Source organism: Taudactylus pleione, unplaced genomic scaffold (assembly GCF_031769625.1).
Source record: "Taudactylus pleione unplaced genomic scaffold, aTauple2 ptg000342l, whole genome shotgun sequence".
Taxonomy (NCBI): domain Eukaryota; kingdom Metazoa; phylum Chordata; class Amphibia; order Anura; family Myobatrachidae; genus Taudactylus; species Taudactylus pleione.
In genome coordinates this window covers 8,661,601-8,689,185 of record NW_028284743.1, presented here as the reverse complement: position 1 = coordinate 8,689,185, position 27,585 = coordinate 8,661,601, and the positions used below count along the sequence as shown (strand labels likewise).

Sequence of the window (27,585 nt, the reverse complement as noted above, 5' to 3'; positions counted from 1 at the left end):
ACTGGACCACCTCGTGTTGACTTCATCCCAATCGGTGTAGGGGTGTCCGAATGCATAACAGGACAGGCAGACAAACAGAACAATGAACTTTATATATATAAGATAATGCCAGTATGACACAGGTGATCTCGTAGAGAGATATTGTATCGTTTATTGCTAGAATTTGCTCTGTGTAGAGCATGGTAAACACAAGGATTATCAATGGCTTATTGTTAATAAGTTGAAACATATTCCATAACTCCTCTGCATCTCCATGTAGTACAGAATGTCATGGCTTCATTGCATAAAGTTCCCTCTCCTAGTCGTGGAGTGATGGCCTAATACGTTGTTATCCCACATTTATCAGTATTAAACTGAATTTGCCAACCATGCCTCAGAATTATAAATCCTCTTTTATTAACAGTGTGCTGTTTTTGGCATGGTCTTGTCTTTATCCCAGGATTTCTTAAATTGGGTCCAATTTTGCTGACTGTCTATTTAATGTATAGCTTGAAATTTATAGTTTAGAAATTTTGCAACTAAAAGCAAGAACTGTAAATTCAAAAATAAAACCTACTACTGATTGTTCCCATCATTCCTCTGTTTTCTTTACAACTAGTGACCACAGCCGTCACGGTAGCATGAAAGTAGAATTAGATCAGCATGTTATTATTACCAAGGTATTAATCAGCGCCCCATTCCCATATCCTGCCTCGTACCCATCGTCTACAGCTATGCATAGCAAGCGTTAAGTGTATGCCCTCTTTGAGGAACTCTATAGAAGCCCATGGGGCCAATTTCATGCAATATGTGGCTGGTGCTTTACATTTAAATTAGGTATTTACTACCTGAAATATTTTCCAAGTTATACAAAGATTGAGTTCTATTTGTGTCCACAGCTACAATCATCATTCACAAATGCAAACATTCCATACCGTACAGTTAGCTTTGCAATCTTATATCTATTTTACTGAGCAAAGGTGTGAGGGGCTGAATGTTTCTTGAGAAGCACATAAAACAATTTATTAGTAAAAAGAAAAACAAATCGCTAGTTTTCTAAGCATACATATGTCGCAAATACAGAAAGCTAAAAATATTTAATATTGCATAGTAAAATATCAGATTGACTCCTAAATGTACTGTGGTTTATTGCTTTCCGGTTGTTGTAGCTATACATTTTAATTTGTATTTTCTGATGATTGTATCTTTGCTGCTGAGTGACATTGTATGACAATATATTGACCAGTCTTATGGGTGTATCCTTGGCCATGTTTAATGTTGGGAGGATTGCTTTAGTAGTTTCGGTTTATGTATTCCATTACCAAGGGCGGTTTTAATTGGGTATTTCCGGTGTTAAATCGGGTACACAGCAGGCGATATATTGTACAATATATTGTTCCGATGCACATCGGAACAATATATTGTCCATATTGCTCAGTGTGCAGCCTCAATTGCACGTCCACCTGTATCAGAGACATCGTCCCATTTGATGTGCTGCACGTCTTATGGGATGACATCGCTGATGGCGGCATGCAGGTGAATGCAGAATGGAAGGGTATATAATGCGGTTGTACGCGTGTAATGTGTACGGCCGCTCCATATATTGGTCAGCTGGGATACACGTCATTCTGCCTTAAGCTGGCCACACACTAGACCAACTTACATCCAACCAGTTGATTGATAGGGATGAAAGCAAATGACAATCAGCAATTTGCTCCCAAACGCCAGAAAATGGACTAAAAACTGTTGTTTGTTCAAATTGTTTTGATCAAATATTTAAAAAACTTGTCTCACGACCATTTTCATCTGTTTTCTGGCATTTAGGAGCAAATTGCTGATCATCATTTACTCCCATTCCTTACCAGATTTTCTTTCCAACCAATCAACTAGTTGGATGGTTGGATGAAAGTTGGTCTAGTGTATGGCCAGCTTTAGTCAGGGCAAGAAGAAATTTCCTTAGTAATCACAACAGCTCCTCTTACAGATGTATCCACATACAACTATCCTCCATGTGCTACAAGTCGCGCTACACAATGTAGGAGCTCCACGTGACTTGGTAGCGCTGAGCGTCTTTTCAGGCATCTTTTTACCTTCAAATGCAACTTATTCGCACAACAATGCTGATTAAAATGATATGCAGTATGCCTATGTTCTGTGTGCGACTGCTGGTGTATCTACATCTACATACCCTGTAACATAATGTTTCACATGCAGATACACCTGCATTTGCTTTTGCAATATATTTGCATCGATGTGCAAATATGATGCATTTGAAGGTAAAAAGTCGCACGAAAAGACGCTTGGCGCTACTGAGTCACGGCATGGCGCGACTAGGACTGTTAGACGAGCAAGGAGGCTAGATGTATGAGGACACATCTGTATTTATAGGTCAGCATTATTTTTCCCAACAGGCAAACCTCCCTGTCATCTATCTTACCTATTTTTATTTTTTATGCACATAGCTCATGTTTTGAGAGTGGATTAGGAAGATCCGTGAGGGCTTCAATTCCTGAATGAATAATGTAGGAATGTATGAGCACATTTGTGTCACTCTTTGTGTCTAATAGCTACTGCTGCTCCGCTATGACGATGACCACAGTGATTGCTGACCTATTTAGTCTCAGACTTTGAATTGGAAACACCAACCTTACTGTGCCTGGATGCTGCTGTAGTGTGGTCCTGACTGCTGGCATCCCGACGGTGAGTATTAGGGGGAGGGTTAGCACTAAGGGGAGGTTTAGGGTTAGGCTGCATGGGGGAGGGTGGTTGGTTAGGGTTAGGCTGTTGGGGGGTTAGTATACTTAACTTTAAGGTGTCGGAATTCTGACTGTCGGGGTGCCACTGTTGGTATTCTGACTGTCGGGGTGCCACTGTTGGTATTCTGACTGTCGGGGTGCCACTGTTGGTATTCTGACTGTCGGGGTGCCACTGTTGGTATTCTGACTGTCGGGGTGCCACTGTTGGTATTCTGACTGTCGGGGTGCCACTGTTGGTATTCTGACTGTCGGGGTGCCACTGTTGGTATTCTGACTGTCGGGGTGCCACTGTTGGTATTCTGATTGTATGGGTGCCACTGTTGGTATTCTGACTGTCGTGATCCTGTACCCAACCCGTACACAAAGGCAGTTTTGTGAAGATCATAATGACTTTCTATTTAATTTTCCAGTATAATGAACTGCTGTGTGGAGATGCTGAATAAAATGATATACTGCTGCAGTCTCTGAAATTAATAAGTCTTACCAGACATGGGTTTTATTAACCTCTTAACTGCTACAAGTGTTTAAAGCCAGCAGAAGATGAAGTGGAAGCATAAAGGCACAGTGCGTCTTCTGATAACACATTTGCGTCTGGTCTTAGAAAATCAAATCTAGATTTCAATTAAATTCCCAGAATCCCATTGACATATTGTAGAAAGTATAATTAGTCGGCATCCTCAGAGGAGCCGATCACTATGGAAACGTCAGGAATTCCTCTCCTCTCTGCATGCACGCCTTGCTTCTCTGTTGCTGAGCTCTCCAGAAACTCAGGGGTTAAGTCTCGCAGGATCGTTTGTTACAGATAAACATTTCTGTCCCTGTCAGAACATTTTCACAGCTGAAATATAAGTGGTTACTTTTCTAAATTATTAATACACTTGCCGTAATATATATATTAGGTGGGTTTTTATTTTATAGAGGTACATTAATTTTCCTCTAGCAGCCTATGATGAAAGGCTTATTGCTGACTGCCTTTTAAATTATTATATGCTTTGCTTCTGTAAAAAAAGAAATAGGATATTAATATCTTGTATGTTCTGAGCCTTGACACGTGTTATTGCTGAATTGTTACAGAATAGGACTGTTACATAGCAGTGTATACTAAACTCCATTTTTGCTGAATTTCCATCCCAATAATAATAGTAACAATTGTCCAATTTGTGTAAGAAAAAAAAAGGTTTTAGCATTTTACTATTATACTATTTTTTGTGATAATGGTTTTTATTTCATCCTCACTCTGTTTCCAAGCGATAAAAATTAAATAAAATCATACTTTGCGCTTAAAATTCAGGAAGAGGGAGGGGTTTGATTCAATTAAGTGCAATGTTAAATGGCGCAGAAAATTAGTGCCCAGAGCTATTCAATTGGCCATTCTCTAAACCGGCGACTAGAGGATCCGGCTAAACTAGTGCCGCGATGCTAGATGCGGCCTTATCTTGTGCGTTAACAGCATTGTGCCTGGTATGCCGTTTACCGTGACTGAAGCGCTAGGCATTCGGTGTGGTAAACTGCAACTCTTGGTGCTATTCAATTGATTTCTCCACAGAGAATGTTAATTCATGAGAACAAGAGAATTGTAACGTCCTTCTATTTTTATGCAGACTACACTGTGACTAATATGACTTATCCACACTGAGTGTATAACAGGTTATGGCATTTTTCAAGCTCTTTTGTACTTAGGTAGGTCTATATATCCTCCTAGTGGCTGTGTCCATGCTGGTTTTACAATCACATCAACATGGTTCCATAAATCTGTGTACCATGCTGCACGCAGCCGAAGCTAATCGCATGGCGTGATGTGTGCGCACGTTTGCAGCGTGAGCTTAAGGATGCAAGAGGACACATCAGTACCTAGAAAAGGTAGTGGCTGAGCAAGAAGGAATATTGATGCCCCCAATTTTAACCAAAATCAACCTAACCTATTTATTTTGATATGCCCCTCATTAACTTTGCACCCTGGTGGTTGCCCCTCTCACACAGCTCTAGTTCTGGCCCTGCCTTGGTGTACCATAGACAAAGGGGACACTTTGTAACCACGTAGACATGGGATGGGTATGGAATAAATATTGTAATTTTTATAAAACACAGTCTACTGATCTAGACCTGGATAAATTACGCTTCAAGTGGTCCTCATTATGTAGCATTAGTGACCCACAAGTGCCTGTGGTGCCCAGTGCTGCAACATTCTCTTCTGTGGATCATTTGATGATCTGATAGAAGTTATCAGCAAACTCCGCTCTCCTGGGCAGCCAAACACACATTCAGAAAATGTTACTGGTGTCTGTTTATTAGTACCGTATACTGTACTTAGTCATTTTAGTTCTCAGGGTTAAGCTGATAGCATGGTTTTCCAGGACACCTAAAAGGTGCATAGGTGTAACCATTACTCACTGACACATGTTAAAAGATCCACATGTGGAGCTAATTATTTCGTTTCTGATCATGTAAGGAGACCTGGAAAACATGCACTGTTTGAGAACCTATGCATTAATGCAGTAATTCCCGACCTCGGTCCTCAAGGCCCACTAACAGTCCTGATTTTAGTGATATCCATGCTTGAGCATAGATGGTTAAATCAAATAACTGAGGGACTAATTAAGTCACCTGTGCTCAAGTATGGCTATCCTTAAAACCTGGACTGTTAGTGTGCCTTGAGGACCGTGGTTGGAAACCCTTGCATTAGTGTGTAGGAATGAACAAGTAGGTGAAGTTAGTCTAATAATGGCCTTTTAGGTGTCATACATGTAGAGGGTACAAGTGCCTGCTGTAAAATACACTATTATTTCTGAAACTGTTATGGAGCAGTGGAATATTGCCTTCGCAGCTGGTAAATAAGCTAGCATGCACATAGTGAAAATATACTGCGCGCTGTGTAAACCTTTTCACGGTACATTTGTTTCTTATTCATGCCATTTGGTGGATGCTAGCAGATGGGAAATACTTATTTTTGAAAGATTTAATGCATCTCAAGGTACATGGCTTGTTGTAATAGGAATAGAAATATGATCATGTTAAAAACTGGATTTTTTTTTAATATAAAAAGCCTTTAGTCTCATTAAGAATGATGTAAACCTGTCCCCATATGTACAGTATGTATTTTATGGAACTTTATCATCTGGACGTTTATAGTGCTCATCACTTTGCAAATTAGTCTCTGTGGAACGTAGTGTAGTAGTTATACCTTTTATAGCCGGAAATGTCTTGTGCTCTGAGACAGCGTCGCCAAACTGTTCAAGATGGGGAGTCAGGAAAATATACCTGTAAACAACTCCTGTGTTCAGTTGAAAAAGCATTTTTATCAGATATTGTGCTTAACTTTAGCAAAGCAGACCACTGCGATTTAACATGACTACTTTTCATTTAACCGTGATAATACTGGTGAGGTCTAAATAGGCTTAATAGAATTCCCAATCAGTTATAAAAATGCTAATGTTAGCCACAATCGGTCTGTCTCCATTTCTGTGCCTGATTTTATAACATGGCAAGATTTTGGGGCTGACCGCACCACAGGAATTTAAAGCAATAATCTTTGGGGGGATTGATCATGGGGTTTTCAAATGTCAATTGTGACTCATATGTTATCATAAAACCTATTGCATTAAACACCAGCAACATCTCACACTGCTACCACAGTAGTAGATATCATAGGAGCTTTATAACCAAATTAGTGCTGTGACCCCAAAAATTTACCTTCCATATCGCAGTTATTTGGAATGTGTTTACCATGGGCCATTTGCCAGGACACAGGCTCTGATGAGATGTCAATGAGTAATAAAGCATGTATCTATAACTTTGTTTCCGAGTTCATAACTACACATGTGCCACCATCAAATCCCATCAGCTACTTGGGAAGGGATCCGAAGATCTCTCCCCGCTCAGTCTTCCCCAAATAGAGAACATCAAACTAACAACATTCAGCTAGGCTTTTTGGTGCTTGTTAAATAGCCCAGAGCACCATAAAACACACTGTGAGGATGGTTCCTGCTAGCTTTTTTAAATATGGATGAAACTTAAAACATGCTGAAACATTTAAGACTGAATTAAGGACTGAATTACTTTGTTAAATAGGCCCCATAATCTTTTCAGTGCCATGGTAGTTGAAATAAGACTAATATTATTCCAACAACTTTTTATTATTCTGACCTCAGAAACACCTTTTTTGATACCTTCCAGTACACTGACGCTTCATACTCGGAAAATGGCTGTGTCATGGAATGGGTCATGCTTTCTGGGGGTGTGTTTACCCTCCTGAAACACTGGGCTTTCCAAATTCCTTCCTATCCTTTAAATACATCCCTTTATTGCCATACACACCCATGTCAGGTCACGTATTTCCTACAGGCACAGCAACAAAGTACTTAGTGTAAAGGACAGTCGGGAGCTATGAGTCTATGAATCCTAATAGCAATTTGGGGGTGAATAAATTCAGAGCAATGTTGAATAACTCTGGGAAGGAGCTCCTGAGCTATTCAATTGACTGTGCTGTAAATTCCCAACTAGAGGAATTCTGCTCACACCCTTCTGAGGTAGGAGCAGAAATCTGACTAAGCTATTGCCACAATGCTGTTTTCTGGCTTAGCGCGTGCACAAACAGCATCACGGCCTGAATTTAAGCAGGAGATTGCCTGTTACCGAGACTAAAATCCTGCTTAAGGTGCAGGGCGCGATGGGAACAATTGAATAGCTCCGGGAACGCCTTCCCAGCACTATTCATATGCGCAGAATTGAATCGCATCCTTTTGTATCTTGTTTTTAAATGTAGTGCTGGATTTGGAAAGGCTATCTACAGTCAGACCTCAACTGTGTGCAAATATTGTATCATAGGCCGTATTCAATTAGCCGCAATATTTTCGCTGCCGAGGTCGGAATCTAGTTTCCGCCTACATCGTGTGTTTTGGACGCGGAAACTTATTGGGCGCTCCCCCGCTATTCGCCCTATTCAATTCCAAAGTACGCAAAAACGGGATGCTGAGTGCATCGCAGTAATACAATGCCTCCATGAAGGTTTCTGCATTATTGCTACTAAAATTAATTCTCTTCACTTTGTTTAGCTCAAATGTGTTTTTATATATATATATATATATATATATATATATATATATATATATATATATATATATATATATATATATATATATATATATATAGCAGCCATAAAATCTTGTCTGCTCTCTGACAACCCATTCACAGGGAGAGCTGACTGATTTGCATTACAAAGCCCTGTTGCCATGCTGCAGATTGGAGTGTCACCACTACACATGGAAAAGCAATATGTTCCTCTAACCCTTATAATAGCTTCTTAATTGGTAAGTTAGGATTTATTTTCAGAGAGAAGCAACATTTTAGGTACCTTCATGTTGAACCAGCCTTTTACTGAGGCTATAATTCCATTATTCAAGTGTCTCCAAACAGAATATTAAGCTATGCCAGTCTTACAATTTACAGCTTTAATTCTGGCTTGTAGAAATTGATCTTTGTTGTAACATATTGTGCAATATTTTCTTGCTGAGAACAGAGCAGTTTAATAAGGTAGCATGCCAAGCACTTGCTATAATGCAGGACATTCTTATTTGAAGCTCTTAAGCTATAGACTGCGCAATACTGCATCCAATCAGTTCACCTTGATTACATTGTTTACATGTTGGTAAATAGGCTACATGGACAGTGCACTAAAATAAGATTAATAAGAATCAGAGGTGCCATTCCCAGCCATTGCGTTCTGCAATTGGAACGTTGCGTTTCAACTATTTAAAATGTGCACTCTTTATGTTTAATGCATTAGTATGCACTACTAATATGGTAGAAGCATAACATAACATAACTCATGGAAAATGTATTACTAAAAGCAGTGGAGCCTTCTTTCTGCTCACCACAGTCTGATCTGACAGTCCCGGGATAGAACGCACCTAGGTATAATAGGCCACTATATAAATCACTTTTTTTTCTCATGGTTACTGACCGTTTTTCCAACTGGTATATGTGAATAAGCCTTAGCCACCTGATCCGCAAGGTTTATCTAGTTGTTTCTTTATAAAATACTGTAAATGCCAGATGGATTTATATAATTTGTTGTCATACAACATTTCACTCCTGTTAACTTTGTGCAAAGAAAACATTTAAGCCATCTATGTGTATAAATCGAAATTGACATTGGCAATTTATATCGGATCTGTCACCATTATGTGACTCTGTTTCTGTGTTTTATGCAGGATGCTGGTTTCTTTTTTCAGAAATGTAATATGTTCTTTAGTTGCTTTATTGCCCCGTGTGTCTCTCCTTTTCCCGTATTGGTATTTGCTCCCTGTGGATTGCGGCAGGTTATGGAAAGCAAAGAGTGCTATTGGTCATTTTCTTATAGTAGATGAAAACAAATGTGGTATTGGTTCAAAGAGAGAAGTAAAGAATGGCATTCTAACAAGTATTTCTGTTTTTAAAGACCCGCTATTAGTCAGTACTGTATATGAGAGCCGTACATGTGACTTTGTGGAATTACAGGTCGTCAACAGCATAACATCATTTTGTCATTGTTGCATATTTTATGCTGAAGCATTTTATATTTCATGCAGCTTTTTTTAGAAACCTGCTATAGTTTTTAGATAACTTCATATCCCAATTGGTATGTAAAGCTGTTTGTATATTGCTACACATGCCGAGCAGAAAACCATATCCCGCACTAAAGAGTCCTACAAAAATAGTACATCAGGCTGTAAGTGGCTGTTGTATGTCAGCACAAGTCTCCTGTTCTTTAAATCCAGTCTGTGAAACATTGACTCAGAAGGCTGCCATGTAGATGGGGGTTGGGTACAGGATGCCGGCGTCAGAATCCCGACGCCGGCATCCCGACACTTGTTGGTCGGTATGCTCACGCTCTCCCTACCCTAACACTCCCGGTGCCTGACTCTAACCTCCCCCCTAGTGCCTAAACCTAACCCTAAGGGCTGTTTCACACACCAACAGATTTGGTGTCCGGCAAAAAAACAGACTCTTTTTTTTCTTCTGTTTTTTAATTTCAGTGGAAGTTACAAATACATTAGGGCTTTCACACTGCACGACACGGTTGTCGTGTTACAGCCGTGATAACCACTGACTAGGATGGCTGCCGTCCATGGTTTTCAGATTGAAAAGAGATTCAAACACATGACAAAAACATTACACACTGCGCAAACCGTTGCTTGTGAAAGGGACTGATCCACAGGAAAAAAACTAAAGTATTTTTCACAGTCTGGACAAAACCGTTGTGTGTGAAACTAGCCTCACCATAACCCTCCCCTTCTGCCGGGATGCCGACCGTATCTCGTAGAGGGTATTACCAATAAGTCTGTTTTCCTGAAGTGATTTGACGACTTTGCATTATCGTCCATAATGCAGAGCTTACGTATATATCCCTTCTCTGTACCTATTGATTCAGTGATACTGTAATTCCCACTTGTCTGTTTCTGAGAACAAAAATAGTTTTGTTTTTCTTTTCTATTGGAATTAATTTCATTTTGTCTTTAAATATTTACCCATATAAAGCGACATTTTAAATGGGTTCATTATCTTGCTTTATGTATTAAATGAAAGATCAAAAGTGGAGTCAATCATGCGTTCTTCCACTGTTTTTTTTTCAAGCACATTAATTCACGCTGGGTAAATACTAAACAATGTGTACCCAGCGCGATATCGTGAGCGGTAGAACCCAGTGGGGGTGCCAGAATTGACACTTGCCGATGCCTGCGGTGTCTGAACGACGGTGGGGGCCATGTTGTGCGGGAGCGTGCATAGTCAGCGACATAGCAGGTACACACTGGCTGATGTACCCGATTTGTCGTCCGATCCGCCGGATCGAATGACAGTCTAGTGTGTACCCGTCATTAGGGACTGTTTCTGAGTCACTGCTTTCCCTACAGCCACGGCATTATACTCATTTTACTATTCTTTGCAAATGCAGCAATTGGCTGGACTAAGGGCCGTATTCAATTAGCGGAGAAAAGCAGTTTTCCCGTGTTTTTGGCAACATTTTCGCCGCATTCAATTACAGCTTTTCGACTAAGTCGCAAATCTGTGCAACTTTAAGTGCAAGCCTGTCCTGCTTACTGTTCTAGCTTCCGCAAACATTTGGTGACGAACAATGCCTTTTCCAGCATGATGGAGCACCTTGCCATAAAGCAAAAGTGATAACTAAGTGACTCGGGGAACAAAACATCAAAATTTTGAGTCCATGGCCAGGAAACTCCCCAGACCTTAATCCCATTTAGAACTTGTGGTCAATCCTCAGAGGCGTGGGGACAAACAAAAACCCACAACTGACAAACTCCAAGCATTGATTAGGCAAGAATGGGCGGCCATCATTCAGTATGTGGCCCAGAAGCTGATTGACAGCATGCCAGGGCGAATTGCAGAGGTCTTGAAAAAGAAAAGTCAACACTGCAAATATTGACTCTTTGCATAAACGGAATGTATCATCAGTAAAAGTCTTTGACACTTATGAAATGCTTGTAATTTTACTTCAGTACACCATAGTAACATCTGACAAAAAGGTCTAAAAACATTGAAGCAGCAAACTTTGTGAAAACCAATACTTGTGTCATTCTCAAAACTTTTGGCAATGGCTATATATATATATATATATATATGATATATAGATAGATAGATAGATAGATATATAGATATAGAGAGAGCTAGAGATGTGTCCACACTCACGTCTTTATAATTTTAAATGCTGGGGCAATTACCTGGGAAACCGCTGATAAGCTTTAAAAGGGGTCGTAGCCTCAAGGACCTACTTATGAGGCCAGTTATGATCAGGTCTCAGGAAGCTCCAATATGGTTAAATCCATTAAAGACCAGGTGTTATCAATGTGTGAACTGTACTACATGCAGAAGCATGATGGTTGGACAGTTCTTCCATCACCCCCATACAGGACGCAAGATCCCTATTCAACATCGGGTCTCATGCACATCGGACCATGTGATTTATATTTTGCTATGCCCTTGCTCGCTTTATTATGTGGGCAAGACCATCCGCCCATTCCGTGGCAGAATGGCGTATCACAGATCTTCAATTAGATTTGCTTTGTCGACTGGACAGTCGGATAAGCCGGTTGCTCGCCGCTTCTATGAGACCTATCATGCTTTATCTTCATTAAAATGCATGATCATCGATTGGTTGCCCACCCCGAGAAGAGGGGGTGACCGTGCTAAGTTACTATTGAGGAAGGAGGCGTTTTGGATGCACAAGTTGGATACTATCTACCCTCGTGGCCTCAATGATGCTATCCAGTTAGGAATATTTCTGGATTAATATACATTGGGGGTGCACCATCAGATCTATTTTTTATGTATATTTTTCTACATGTGTTTTTCACAAATTACATTTTTTCTGTTTTTATATATTTTTCATTATTATCATTTTTTTATTTTTTCATTTTTCAGTATCTGGTCGATTTGGCAAAACTATGCAGTCTTTGAGCCTTAGAACACACTTTTGTGTAAAATATGTACCATTTGATATGGATTTGGTTTATCTTTTTATGTAATGACAATGCTTTATCATGTTAATATGATAAGGAATGTTCTTTTATACTAACAGCATTTATGAGTGATTATATATATATATATATATATATATATATATATATATATATATGGTCCTTTTTTTCCCCCCCTCCTTTTTTCTTTTCCCCTATTATTTATTGGTTATTATGATTGAGATTGTTACTGTTGAAACCATTAATCCTATGCATGCGCTGGTCTTTGGCTCAAATGTCTATTCAGTGCCCTTGAGCGCCGGTTGATTAACAACCTACACGCGTTAGCGTGGGCTGCCCGGAAGTAAGATTGGTTGCCTAGGTGGCTGGCTGGCGCGCGCCCCAACTGAAGGAAGTGAGAGGCAGTGAAGCGCACGCGAGTAGCGGCCATCTGGACTCCTATAGCGCTACATGGTGAGACAACCATGGCGCTTTTATGTCAGCAGGTATGTGTGTTTGATTTACATATGAGATTTGGTTTGCAGATCACTTAGTTGGTTGATCTGTACGTTTGAGATGATCTAGTTACTGCAATACATTGCTGCTGGGAGTGAGTCATTAAGGCTGCATGGGAGGGGCTATGAAGTTACTTAATTGATGTGGTGGGTATATAAGGGGGATATGCATCACTTGTTCTGGTATCTTGACAAAGGTCCAAATGTAGGACCGAAACGTTGATCCCGCAATTGCTCTATTTTATCCATTTGAATAAAGATTGTTACTTAAGAAGACCGGTGAGTGCACCCCAATTTTTTTCTATTAAAAAAATAATAATAAAAAAAAAATATACATATATATATACTGCTCAAAAAAATACAGGGAACACTTAAACAACACAATGTAACCCCAAGTCATTCACACTTCTGTGAAATCAAGCTGTACACTTAGGAAGCAACATTGATTGACAATCAGTTTCACATGCTGTTGTGCAAATAGAATAGACAACAGGTGGAAATTATAGGCAATTAGCAAGACACCCAAAATAATGGAGTGGTTCTGCAGGTGGTGACCACAGACCACTTCTCAGTTCCTATGCTTTTTGGCTGATGTTTTGGTCACTTTTGAATGCTGGCGGTGCTTTCACTCTAGTGGTAGCATGAGACTGAGTCTACAACCCACACAAGTGGCTCAGGTAGTGCAACTCATCCAGGATGGCACATCAAATGGGAGCTGTGGCAAGAAGGTTTGCTGTGTCTGTCAGCGTGGTGTCCAGAGCATGGAGGCGCTACCAAGAGACAGGCCAGTACATCAGGAGACGTGGAGGAGGACGTAGGAGGGCAACAACCCAACAGCAGGACCGCTACCTCCGCCTTTGTGCAAGGAGGAACAGGAGGAGCACTGCCAGAGCCCTGCAAAATGACCTCCAGCAGGCCACAAATGTGCATGTGTCTGCTCAAACAGTCAGAAACAGACTCCATGAGGGTGGTATGAGGGCCCGACGTCCACAGGTGGGGGTTGTGCTTACAGCCCAACACCATGCAGGACATTTGGCATTTGCCAGAGAACACCAAGTTTGGCAAATTCGCCACTGGCGCCCTGTGCTCTTCACAGATGAAAGCAGGTTCACACTGAGCACATGTGACAGAGTCCGGAGACGTCAAGGAGAACGTTCTGCTGCCTGCAACAGCCCTCCATGTGCTTGCTAGAGGTAGCCTGACTGCCATTAGGTACCGAGATGAGATCCTCAGACCCCTTGTGAGACCATATGCTGGTGTGGTTGGCCCTGGGTTCCTCTTAATGCAAGACAATGCTAGACCTCATGTGGCTCGAGTGTGTGAGCAGTTCCTGCAAGACGAAGGCATTGATGCTATGGACTGGCCCGCCCGTTCCCCAGACCTGAATCCAATTGAGCACATCTGGGACGTCATGTCTCGCTCCATCCACCAACGCCACGTTGCACCACAGACTGTCCAGGAGTTGGCAGATGCTTTAGTCCAGGTCTGGGAGGAGATCCCTCAGGAGTCCATCCGCCACCTCATCAGGAGCATGCCCAGGCGTTGTAGGGAGGTCATACAGGCACGTGGAGGCCACACACACTACTGAGTCTCAGTTTGACTTGTTTTAAGAACATTACATCAAAGTTGGAGCAGCCTGTAGTGTGTTTTTCCACTTTAATTTTGAGTGTGGCTCCAAAACCAGACCTCCACGGGTTAATAAATTTCCAATCATAATTTTTGTGTGATTTTGGTGTCAGCACATTCAACTATGTCAAGAACAAAGTATTTAATAAGAATATTTCATTCATTCAGATCTAGGATGTGTTATTTTAGTCTTCCCTTTATTTTTTTGAGCTGTGTGTGTGTGTGTGTGTGTGTGTGTGTGTGTGTGTGTGTGTGTGTGTATATATATATATATATATATATATATATATATATCACATTGCGTTTAGCTGAGTCAATTGTCCCTCTTTGCAGTAAATGCAGCCTAAATAAGAGATCACACTCATTGTTCCATTAAAGAAAGAAACGCCTGACAATACTCAGAGAATTATTTTGCTTTCTATCCCTGACCTCATTAATTTCGTTATTTCTACAATGATTACAGAAGTCCCAATTTGCTCCTACACTGGGGAACATGCGGAAACCTGACAGTATGAGAATTGTTTCATAAAGAGGTTGCTACAGCCCTGAATCACTTTCACTACACATCTGTGCAGCTATTCTGTCTGGCAGTGAGTGTGGTGTGTTTTATATGAGGTGGAAAAGGTGTATATAATAAAAGTATCTCAATATATACATTATTTATACAGAACATGGAGTTCTCCTTTTATGTGAAACATGGTTCCGGAAATTTGTTTTGCAGGTTGTTTTGTTTTCTGTTCCCTGAACACAACTACTGTGATGTGCTGCGTAGATACATTTCATTCCCGACCTGAGCTTATCGGTGTGGATTGGAAAATTAACTTGATTTTCCTTTTCTGTGTCCTTCTACATAGACTTCATTGGAAGGCAGATGACGTGGTTGGGATATACTGTATATATTTTAAAATTTTAAGTTACACTTCATGCCATAATTTTTATTACTTAACCCCCTTTGTCCGTCCAGCTACACACTAGTACCTACCTTGGAAGTCCACCCTTCACACCATGACCTACCAGCCACCAGACAGAACCGATTCATAGCAGGAACAGCAGGCTTTTGGCACTGGGTGCATGGTTTGTTTGTTTGGATAGGAGCTGTGGTCACCAACCAGGGGCCACAATTAGCACACACATCCTGTCCTAATTGCATGATTGCTTACAACAGTTTTCTTCTATTTCGTTTTACTTTTTCTACTCTGAATGCTACCATCATCTGTTTTGCATGCAGACTGTCATTTGAATCTATTCAATTGTTATAGCACGCCCAATCTCCCGTCACTTTAGACGGGAGATCGCAGGACACTATTCAATTGTTATAGCACGCCCAATCTCCCGTCACTTTAGACGGGAGATCGCAGGACACTATTCAATTGTTGCTGTTTTTCATGCTGATTCCGCCAAAAGTGGTCGGGTTTAGCCGCGTAAAATGACTACCCTCGGCTAAAGTGCTGGGAGCGATCATGTAAAGTGCTGTTTGGGCTCCCAAACAGGTCACTTTTCGCCCAGTTCAGCTCCACACCCCTGGGGCTGCGAGCTGAAATGGTGCGCTGGCAGCTGATCGCACCCAACAGGAGCAACAATTGAATAGCGCCTGTCAGGCGCGAAAAGGGGCGAAACAATTGAATTCTGCCCTTAGGATTGTCCCTCCCTTAGACAACCTTTTGTAAATGCTCCCGAGTTGTAAAAGGATTATGTTCTATTACAGATATTGTGCTGATTAACCTTTTCACTTAGATTGTTTGGTGACCAAGAGAAACTCTTGTGTCAGCATTGATGATTGTGCTTAGTTAGTACTTTGTGCGTCATATAAAAGTGTAACTCCTGTAAGATTCGCCTTACTGCTGACACACAGCTCCCACCTGTACTTTCAGTTGAGCGAATGATACTTATGTTCACTTGCACAAGGAAAAGGCAGGTCAGGGGCATTATTTGTGAGTCCAGTACATGAAGTCCACCATAAGGACTTAATGTGGGGAAAATTCATTTACCTGTGAGCTGCTGCTGTAGTGGCTTCTGGCAGATCCATTTGAAGTCTCTCTCCTGTTCACAGCCCATGGAGGTGCAAGCAGAAATCATCTATAGCGTTTGCTCTTATCGTGCAGCTACTCGTGTGTAACTGAATCTGCCCCTTAAAATGCGTCTGATTTTGTCTTTTCCTTTTAAGAAGCACCGTTTAGAATGCAGGTTTTTTGCAATCTCCTTGGGGTTGGTGTAATTAGATTAGGGTGATGCTGGCTTTACCTTTTGTGTCGATGTACCTATAAACTCAATTTAAAGTTGCACATATCTATAGAAACAGAAGTGTACATTTTTACTTTCTAAATCAAGCCCTTTGTGCAAAAAAAAAAAAAGATTTAATGCACAGAAATGTATAAAAAGAGAAAAAAGTAGCACTTAAAAACATAAGCAATATACTGATATGTTAAAAATGTTATTTAAAACTTTCAAACCATTATAATAAAGCATGTTTTATAATTTAATGCATCAATTATATGTCAAACAAGTATAGCATAAAATTTCCCCAGGCACCTGCTGAGTTAGAATAGAAGGTACTATCGGGAGATCTTCTGTAGAAATTAACCATTTCCATATACAGTAGCAATTGATTTTCAATCGTCATGATGTTTTATTGTGATATTTTTAATAGGAAATCTACAAACCTTTTTTTTTTGTAAATATCTTTTCTAAATGTGCGTCACAGCGTAAATTTTTAGAAAAATATGACTTTTTAATTTCCTTTGACAAAAATATTTAAGATGTGGGAAAGCAGAAGCATTCAGTCACCTAAAATTTGCCTTTGTCTCTCTCCCTTTTTCTAGCTGACATTATCTCGACAGTTGAATTCAACAACACAGGAGAATTGCTTGTGACAGGAGACAAGGGGGGCCGTGTTGTAATATTTCAACGTGAGCAGGAGGTAAGGGCATCCGACCACAAAATTAATTTTATTTTATTCTCTCATTACGGGCTTCATGCTGCTTCCTAATTTTTATGTCTTGCTCATTGCCCAGGTTATCAATAAACAAACCACACATGACACACAATCCTGGGCCACTGTGCGTTTCCTGCAGCTTGGCCTACCCCGGATTTTAAAGTGTTTTTTTATGTACTCTCAGAAATTGTTTTTCACTACTGCCTTATTTTTAAACCTTTGTTTATTTAGGGGGTACAAGATAACTGTTCTAGCAAGTTCTTTATGTTAAGCTTTATACATTATTTGGTTCACAACCAAATCATTTTATTTTCATGGTCAAAAGTCACAAAATAGTAAAATCTGTGACAGAAGCTTTTCATTAAAATAATACCAGCGACTTTGTTTTTTAAATGCAGAGCCGGCCCTAACCAAATTAGTGCTCTAGGCAAGATTTTGGCGTGTGCCCCCCCTTTTGTGGGATCCTGAAAAGGGGTGTGTCATCACAGTAGGGGGTAAAGTTATCACTGTGCTCCCCTTCCCCCATTGTACTGTGCTCCCATCCCATGCAGTTTCCTTTCTACTTCAGGGTCCGTAGGGGGTCTACAGGGTGACCTTGGGGTATAGGTGATGCCGAGTCATCCGGGCACTTTACGCAGTTAATTTTTCTTCCCAGGATGTACTTGGGTCTCCCTCTATAATCCGCCCCCGGGCCAGAGGCACCTCAGTTTCGTTGGGTGGCCGGCCGGAGTCGGTACACTGACGTGCAGGGGGGGCTGTTGATGCAGCCCCCTAAGATTTTTTATTGTAAAAGAAATTTGCTTCTACATAGCGACTGCAAGGACAGTCCAGGGGACTTCTGCGCTGTCGCTCCGGGGATCTCGGCGGGCTTCTGGGGTTTTGGCTAGCAGGGAACCAGTAGGATACCTGGACTGCGGCTGGACGCTACGGGGACACAGGTCAGTGGCGTGTCACCACGGTGGTGCATGTCGAGTCGCAGTCTTTTCCCTTAGTGCGGGGGACTCCCTGGGCATGACAGCAAGTGAGGCCAGGCACTGAGTCCTGCATCCCCGCTAAGCTGTCTGGGACCTTGGGTGGAGTTCTGCGGAACGCTCCAGCATCCCAGGGGTTAAACGCTGGCCAGGGGTGGCAGCCTTCCCTGTCTAACAGCCGGCTCCTCCCGCTGCACAGCGCGCCTTTCCACAGTGGTCTGGCTGGGCTGTGACAGCTTCCCTCCTCCGGCTCCGCCCCCTTGGTGATCTCCGGCGGCCATCTTCCTGGCTGAGTGTCGCAGAAAGCAGGCAGGCGGTGCGGAGTCCGGTTCCCCTTACATACACTGACCACCGTCCAGGAGGAGAGGTATGTAGCACTTTTGTCCTACCAGACGCTAGTCTGCGTAGTTGACCATTAAAGTGTGATTTGGTGCAGGTATTTTTATTATTCTGCATTGTATGGAACTGTATGCTATCGCCGTCTGTCTGAATTTCACTTTCTTACTGTCAGCCATTTTACTTTCCCTGTACCTGTTCTCTCTCTGAGTCCTAACTCAGATGTTGTCGGGGGACACCATCACAGTTAATGTTAATTGTGTGCAGGGGGTCACATACATTATATTATATTGCTATCCTCTTCACTATGTCTGGCAGTGAGACTGATATGCCTAATTTGAGTACCCCCAAGCTGTCCTATAAAAATGTACAGCGACTTTAGGGGTGGGAGATATGGTACTGGTGGGATTATGTTTGAGGTTCTATGCTCCCCCAGGTCCCTCTACGGTCCCTGTCACTGGGCAGGAGCCTCCGTGGGCGTGCTTTGCACAAGCACGTACGGCCATTGCGGGACGTTTAGCTGCCCCTCTTGTGTTTTCCCCTCTGGCAGCAGCAGCTTATGCCCTCTGAGTCTACTTCAGGCAGCTGCACCCTTACAGGTGCTATCTCTCCAGTGGGTCAATACAGTTCCCTCTGCATTGCAAAGAAGGCCCCTTCAGGGCAAACCGGCTAAAAGATTTTTGGCGTCGTCCCAGTCTACTCTGTATGATAAAGAGGTGTCATCTGAGGATGGGGCAATCCCGGATGACTCTGACTCCGACTCTTCCATACATGAGAGGGAGTCCAAGTCTAGGATATACAGGTATATCCCGGGTCTGATACAAGCTGTCCGTGCGGCCTTGGTCATAGAGGACAATGATCCTCCAGCACCTAAGTCCAGACATGCTCTTTTTAAGCCTGTAAAGGCGGCCGCAGCTATTTTTTCCTTTGTCCGACCAGCTGGTGTACCATCTGGAGGTGACATGGAGAAATACTGGGTAGCGTTACCAGCAGCAAAAGCGCCTGGCCCATGCTTATCCATTTGCTGAGGACTATTTCTCTAAATAAGAAACTTCACCGGTGTTGGATTCCCACGTTACGCGCTTGGTTAAAAGCGCGACTCTCCCTATGCCTTCCACATCAAAGGATACTACTGATAGGAAGGTGGAGGTTTGCATGAAGTCCATTTATTACCTTTCAGGTGCCACCTGCAGACCAGCTATGGATATCTGCTGGGTGGCTCAGGCTATGGAATATTGGGCAAACACCCTGGAGGGGTCCTTGTCTTCAGATGCGACAAGGGAGCAGTTGAATCTTGTTAAGCAACCTGCGAGATTCGGCTACTTATATAAATGAAGCGGCCTTGGATGTCAGCTTATTGAATGCCAGGATCTCCACAGCGGCTATTGCGGCTCGCTGCTTTCTGTGGCTTTGTTCTTGGAGGGCAGATGCAGACTCCAAGAAGGGCTTGGAGTGTTCACTTTATAATGGTAAGGTCCTGTTCGGCCCAGATTTGGACAAAATTTGTGGATACACTGGCAGCAGCTAAGTTGGCTTGTCTGCCATCTGCTCCTGCTCCCACGGGGTCTCGGACTTCGTCCTTTCGGACCTATTGAGCCCCAGGTAAGTCCAGAACCCTGTCCTTTCCTAGGCCATCCTCCACCAAGAAATTTACCAAGCCTAAGAAGCAAGCCTGTAGTGTGAGATGTACGGCTGCCAAGTCTGGCGACATACCCTCAGCCTGACAGGATGGGGATCCCAGGGTAGGATGCCGACTTCTTCAATTTGCCCAGTGCTGGTGTCGGACTACCACAGACAGCTGGGTGAGAGAAGTGGTCTCTCGGGGGTATGCCCTCTCCTTCCGCAAACGGCTTCCCCATCAGTTCTTCTGCACAGGCTTCCTGTCCAACAAGGACAAGGCTACTTATATAAATGAAGCGGCCTTGGATATCAGCTTATTGAATGCCAGGATCTCCACAGCGACTATTGCGGCTCGCTGCTCCCTGTGGCTTCATTCTTGGAGGGCAGATGCAGACTCCAAAAAGGGCTTGGAGTGTTTACCTTATAATGGTAAGGTCCTGTTCGGCCCGGATTTGGACAAAATTGCGAGAGAAGTGGTCTCTTGGGGGTATGCCCTCTCCTTCCGCAGACTGCCTCCCCATTAGTTCTTCTGCACAGGCTTCCTGTCCAACAAGGACAAGGCTTTGGCCATTTAAAAGGCAGTACAATCCATGCTCCAGGCTGGGGTCATTGTACCGGTCCCGTTATCCCAGAGGGGAATGGGTTATTATTCCAGCCTTCTTCTGGTTCAAAAACCGAACGAATCCTGCCGACCTATGCTCAAGTCCATGAACAAGTTCCTCAGGGTACCTCTGTTCAGGTTGGAAACTCTAAGTTCCATTATTCTAGCTATGGAACCTGGGGATTTTATGGTGTCTCTGGATATTCAGGATGCATAACTGCATATTCTGATTGCTTCCCTCACCAACGTTTTCTCAGTTTTGCTGTGTCCCATCTGCGGCTCCAGGGGGTCCGCCTTTTACCATACCTGGACCACCTCTTGCTGTTGGCAGGGTCTCCAGAGGTACTTCACCACCACCTACAGCTGACAATAGCTGTTCTACAGATGCACGGATGTTTTTTTCAATTGGAAGAAGTCCACCCTGATCCAATCTCAAAGGATGCTTCTTCTGGGAGCTCTGTTGGATTACCAACAGTAGAGGATTTTTCTGACAGCAGAAAAAATCTCTACTTTGCAGACGCCAGTGCGCAAATGCCTCCACTGTCGCCGAGTGTCCATAGACTCAGCCATGCAGTTACTGGGATCCATGGTGTCGACATGGTGGAATATACCCAGTTTCATTCCCGGCCTCTGCAGAAATTGATCCTCTCTCGGTGGGACGGATTACCACATTGGATAAGGACACAAATGATGGTACTCTCTCCGGAGGTGCATCTAGCTCTGACTTGGTGACTGCAGTCGGTCCACCTCACCAAGAGGCGCCCCTTTTGGTTTCCAGATTGGGTCCTTCTGTCAACGGACGCCAGTCTCCGGGGTTTGGACCTTGATCTCCGCCTTGCTTCCCTGAAGGTGCATGTCTCTGCCCTTTCAGTGTGGTTCCAGTGAAGGATTGCTCCTCTTTCTGATATGTGCACTTTCCTTCAAGGAGTCCTTCACATTCAGTCCACCTTTGTCCCTCCTGTGGTGCCTTGGGATTTGGATGTTGTCCTTAAGGCCCTCCATTTGAACCCCTGGACTCGGTGGATCTCAAATGGCTCACTGCTAAGACAGTTTTCCTTCTGGCTGTTCCTTCGGCCTGAAGAGTGTCTGTCTGATTTGGGGGCTCTCTCTTGTCGTTCCCCTTTTCTGTTTTTTCACCAGGACAGGGCGTTGCTTTGGACTCACCCTGGTTTCCTTCCTAAGGTGGTCTCTAGTTTCCACATTAATGAGGAAATTATTGTGCCGGCCTTTAATTTCCCAGACCTCTCAGCAGGTGAGGCCTCTTTGGATGTGGTACATGCCCTCAGGATTTATGTGGACCGTACTAGTTCCCTTCGGAAGTCAGACTCCTTGTTTGTCCTTTATGGATTCCACAAGAAGGGATGGCCAGCCAATAAGCAAACTTTGGCTAGGTGGCTTCGCATGGCGATCTCTGAGGCTTACACTCATGAGGGTCTTCCAGTGCCACCCTCTGTTACTACTCATTCTACTTGGTCTGCGGGTCCTTCGTGGGCAGCTCGCCCTGGGTCCCTCGGCTGTTCAGCTTTGTAAGGTGGCCATGTGGTCCTCTGTCCAGACCTTTTTATGGTATTATGCATTTGATAATTTGCCTCTCAGGATGCATCCTTCGGGCAGCGGATTCTCCTCTCTGCACAGGAGTGTCCCCACCCTTGAGGGTACTGCTTTGGGACATCCCCAAGGTCACCCTGTGGACCCTGAAGTAGAAAATGAGAGATATGGTAAGAACTTACCTTTGTTATCTCTCTTTCCACGAAGTCCATAGGGTCCACAGGGCACCCACCCACTGTGCTTCAGATGGGCTTCGCTCTGGTCACCGGTTTTCCGTCTTCTGTGTGAGAATGTGATTCTAGTGTGTTCCAGACTTTCTTCTCTCACTTTTATCCTCCTCTGGCCTTTGGCTTGCTACGAAACTGAGGTGCCTCTGGCCCGGGGGCGGGGTATAGAGGGAGACCCAAGTGCATCCTGGGAAGAAAAATTTACTGCGTAAGGTACCCGGATGACTCTGCATCACTTATACCTCAAGGTCACCCTATGGAGTTTGTAGAAAGAGAGATAACAAAGGTAAGTTCTTACCATATCTCTCATTTTTCCCTTATGTCTCTCAAGCCTCAGCCCAGCATCTTCTTCCTTGTGTAAAAACAAAAACACTTTCTTTTTTTCTTCAACTCTATGCTTCTTCTGTCTTCTCCAGGGCACTCCTTTTCAGGTTCTTGATGTTCCTTTCAGGCTCCTCTTCATCTGTCTGCACAACACCCCAGGATCTCCCCTCACTGCAGAGCATCCCCCACCCCACTCCCAGCACAGCATGTCAGCACTCCTCTCCCAGCACAGAACCCCTTTTTCAACACAGAACCCCACACCCAGCAGCACAGATCACAGCAGCAGCTGAGCCAGCAACACTCGTCACCCCTCACCAGGCCAGCACACATAGCACACACCATAGAAATCAGCTCAGCACTCCCCACACATACAAGCTGAGCTAACTTAGTCAAAACTACATTTTTACTAAACTCGCTCTGCCAGGATGACTTTGAAGATGAGAATGCAGCTGCATCCACGGTCCGCCCCTGCAGTTGTCAGTCAGTGCAGCCTGCTGGTCCTGGACTCCGCAAAGGCCCATAGGAGGAGGAGCTGCTGCGGCTGGGCATGTGCTGCAGCCCTCCAGCGGTCATTTTTCTTGCTGCCTACTGCCCACACTCTGCTCCCCGCTACTGGTCATTTTACTTTCTACCTGCTGCCAACTCTCTGCTCCCCGCTACAGTTTATGGCCCACTGCATGCTGAGCTTAGTGAAATACACCAGTCTTTTCTATGTGACCCGGACACTCATGTTGTCCGTTAAAAACCAGTTGTTCAGAACACAAGGGTTAAATTGGTGGTTTATTTTTATGTATAACAGTATAAATGGAAAGTAGTCCTGTCATAAATGTTAGACCATTAGATTGCTGTTCCTGAATACCTGAGAGAATATAAAATAAAATATTACCTTGATCATCTTGACTAAATAATGCGTTGGGTGTATTATTGCATAGCCATTAGTGTCACATGAGTTTCACAAGAAATTATTCTTTTTTTTCACAATCAGAGCAAGAACCAGCCTCACAGGAGAGGAGAGTATAATGTTTACAGCACTTTCCAGAGCCACGAGCCAGAATTCGATTACTTGAAAAGTTTAGAAATAGAAGAAAAAATAAACAAGATAAGATGGCTTCCTCAGCAGAATGCAGCATATTTCCTGCTGTCCACTAATGGTGAGTATCAGATTGGCAGAGCTTGAGGCATTATTGTAAACATGCTGTGTTTTTGTCAACACTGTCAATGTAATTTTATTTATCCTGTGTGGTTCTAGGACAGACCTGAGTTCATCTTCAATTCATGAAAGGTCTCTTAAAATGTATGGCTTCTCTCCACAAGCATACCACAAGCATACCACAAGCATACTTCCACACCACATTCCAGCAGGTCTAACAGATTGCTGATTGGCCATCACCGTATAGAACTCCAGTTATTGGCTTAGTCACACCACAATCTGGACTACGGAGAGCAGAGAAGACAGCTTTATTCTATAATAGGGAAAAGACTCACAAGAGGGGGGCACTCATCGATTATTTAAAACCTAACTTTTATTAATATTGGGATAGCAGGTATATTGCTTACAAAACAAAAAATGACACAACAAACAAACACTTTGTTCATTGTCTTACAACACACACTTAGCAGCCAATTTTTGGAACATAAAATTATACTAACTGACTTTTTATTATTATTTTCTTCTTTTTTGGCTATTTGACAAAATATTTCCTTTGAATTAATTGAGATTAGGTGCATTTTAAGTTATAGGTTATTCTTGTGACATACAGTATATGTGTGTGTTCCTATTTTCTGTTGTTTTTAACAAGCGGAGGGTCATGACCAGACTCTTCATACAGCCTGCAGAACGTCAGATTGTTACACCGCACATATTTTTCACAAATTTTTTTGGTTTACATTTTAGTTTTGGAAGTGATATTTTATACCTATTATTATTATAATAATAAAAGTAATATATTAAATAATTGATGAGTGCCCCTGTTGTGAGTCTTAAGCTGGGTAAACACTGGAGCGATGTCTTTCCGATTTGGCCAAATCGGAATGACAAATCGGGCATATCAGTTAGTGTGTATGCCCGATTTGCACTCACCCTTAGGGTTAGGCATTCCCCCCCTGGGAGGTTAGGGTTAGGCTAGGGGGAACTTAGGTTTAGGCGGCGGGGATGGGGGGTTAGGTTTAGGCACTGGGGGAAAGGTTAGGTTTAGCACCCCTAAGGAGGTTAGGTTAGTAAATACTTACCTTGGGACGATCAGGATTTTCAGCCATGTTGGCCAGCCGCTGTCGGGATTTGAACCGCCGGACGCAACCGATTCCGTCTGACCAGAGGTGTGGTTTGCCTCTTTCATGCAACTGACATGGTGCCTTTCTCATCCTTTATAATATTAATAGAAACATTTTCATCAATGCTATTACAGTTACTCGCCAGCTGAAATATTATATTGGTAGATGCATATCAATGATCATTGAGCGGTTAGTGGTACATACATTTGTTTACTCCTTCCCTTTTCAATATTTTGTTAGTGTTAAATTATCTTTTTACCAGCCTCCTCTAGCTTCTTAAGTTTTTTTTTTTATTATTTCTTATTATTGGGTTAGAGTAATTGGTATGGATAGGCTCATTTTAATCAATAAGGTTGTGATGATTGTCATCCTTTAGTTTGTAAGATTTTTAATGTAACCTTGGCAACTGCTGGATCCATAGGTTTAGCACATGAGTGTGCATTGGTCCTGATTAGTACTGTACATTATCAGAAACCATTTAATGAGGACACATTTTACATCCTGTGCCCGCAGCCAGCGTTCTTCCTCAGTGAGGGATTAAACATATCTCCAAAACATATGCTCCTGAGTAATTATTTTGCAACGAAAGGTTAGACTTTGTCAGATGTAAGTTAGAAGGTAGTCGATTGATCATTTTAATACAATCTGCAGCCGCCTTAAATATGTTCAGTGGGGAAAAAAACATTGTGAGAGAATAAAGATTAATTACATGGTGTAATGTTCTGTTAATTGAGTTTTAAAATAGTTTTTTGATTAACAAGGATATTATCTCTGCAATCAGGGTGATATTTTCAACGCCAGCAGGAAATTAAAATGATTCTTTTTAAATGTACCATGTGATTGCATTTGTGCCAGCTCTGCCAATGGATCGGGAGACAAATGAAGGTGTGCGATCTTTACATGTGGAAAAGGACTGTTGTATCCATTGTGACTAAAGTGGACTTTGTGATCTAGTGTCTAAAGTATCCGTCTGCTTGGCAGTTACTATCCTAAATAAATGTAATATAATAATAATAATTTACACCAGATCAATGTTAATTAGCACTCATTTGGATCATTATGTTCAATTCCCAAATTGTATTTCCACATGTCATACGGAGTTAATTATAAAGTGCTTGTATACAAGAATATAGCTTACAGTATGCTGCCCCGTACAATAAGGCGCTTATGACCACCATCCACCCAGATTGTAGGTTAAAACCTCCAATTATAAATATGACACAAATCATGACGCTCATGGGCCCAGGATGGTTTCTTATCGGAACAGGATCTATTGGTTTTGTCATGTGGAAATTATGGTCAGACCATCATCCGATCTCATCTGTAGTCCCAGTTGAACATCCGTTCCCATATCAGACAAATTGACTATTCGGTATCTGGCTTCACCGATCTATCCATTCAGTATTTGCCACCTTTATTGTTCGTAGGCAGAAAAACGAGATGCTCAAACTGTACTAATCACTTTTTCCATAACCATATTACATACTGTATCAGCAAACATTGTGAGGAACACATTTTTCACTGGCCATGTCTTGAAGAACTGGCAGCTTGGCCACTGCAGGTGTAGCTGATCACAGGCCACAGAAGGACGTACACTTCAATAGTTGGCACAGAAAGCCATTTGTCAGCCTCGGGGTTCATTGTTCAGTCATGCTACAGCAAAGAGTTATACTGCAGGATATCACAGCCTGCAGTGACTGACAGCTGGCCTTTCCAAGGCGTTCAGCAGCAGCTGAGTGCTGATAGCAAATTGCTATTAGCCCTCAGCTATAAGTTTTTCCAGCTCTATCTAATTTTCACTTATTATGTGAGCTTGAATATCTAAAACCACAAGATTAATTTGTTCCCCACCAAACTGTGTGCCTGGCCCCAGAGAGCAGTCCTGGGTTACGGACACCAGTGTCCATAATCCTGTGCTGAGCCTATGGCTGTCTGTGGCATAGCTCAGCAAAGATCTTCCAGCATTTTGAAGTACTAAGAATTGTTTCCTCTTCCAATTTATGTGGCCCCAACAAGGTGTCTTCATTTTATCATGTCTGTAGCTGTAGAAGCCTTTCATTGTGTGTTTTTCTTATATCCAGATAAAACAGTAAAACTGTGGAAAGTCAGTGAACGAGACAAGAGACCGGAGGGTTACAACTTAAAGGATGAGGAAGGAAGGCTGCGTGACCCATGCACAATAACTACATTACGAGTAAGAACATCACTTTGGTCTTAAGGTTACAGAGTTTTTTGTGTGTTTTTTTTTTTTTTCTTGTTTTAATGATGCATATTCTCTGATATGAATTGAGTGGTAAGGGCTGCCAGCTTTTGTACTTAAATCAAAAGGAATTATTTTACATGAACAATTTGGTCCCAAATGGGATCTTTCCTGGATCTCTGATGTAATTTGAATTTCTAGCACTACCTTAGTGTTGTATAAGAACACTG

At 42.6% G+C, this 27,585-nt stretch overlaps 1 protein-coding gene across 3 annotated transcripts in view; it reads left to right on the top strand.

Moving 5' to 3' along the window:
• Positions 1-27,585, top strand: part of PPP2R2B (protein phosphatase 2 regulatory subunit Bbeta) — a 317,170-nt gene that overhangs the window by 221,003 nt on the left and 68,582 nt on the right. For all 3 annotated transcript variants that reach the window (XM_088443990.1, XM_088443991.1, XM_088443992.1), the window contains exons 2-4: positions 17,145-17,242; positions 23,870-24,035; positions 27,237-27,349. In XM_088443990.1, the coding sequence (XP_088300116.1) occupies positions 17,145-17,242; positions 23,870-24,035; positions 27,237-27,349 (377 nt within the window). The remainder of the gene's footprint in view (positions 1-17,144; positions 17,243-23,869; positions 24,036-27,236; positions 27,350-27,585) is intronic.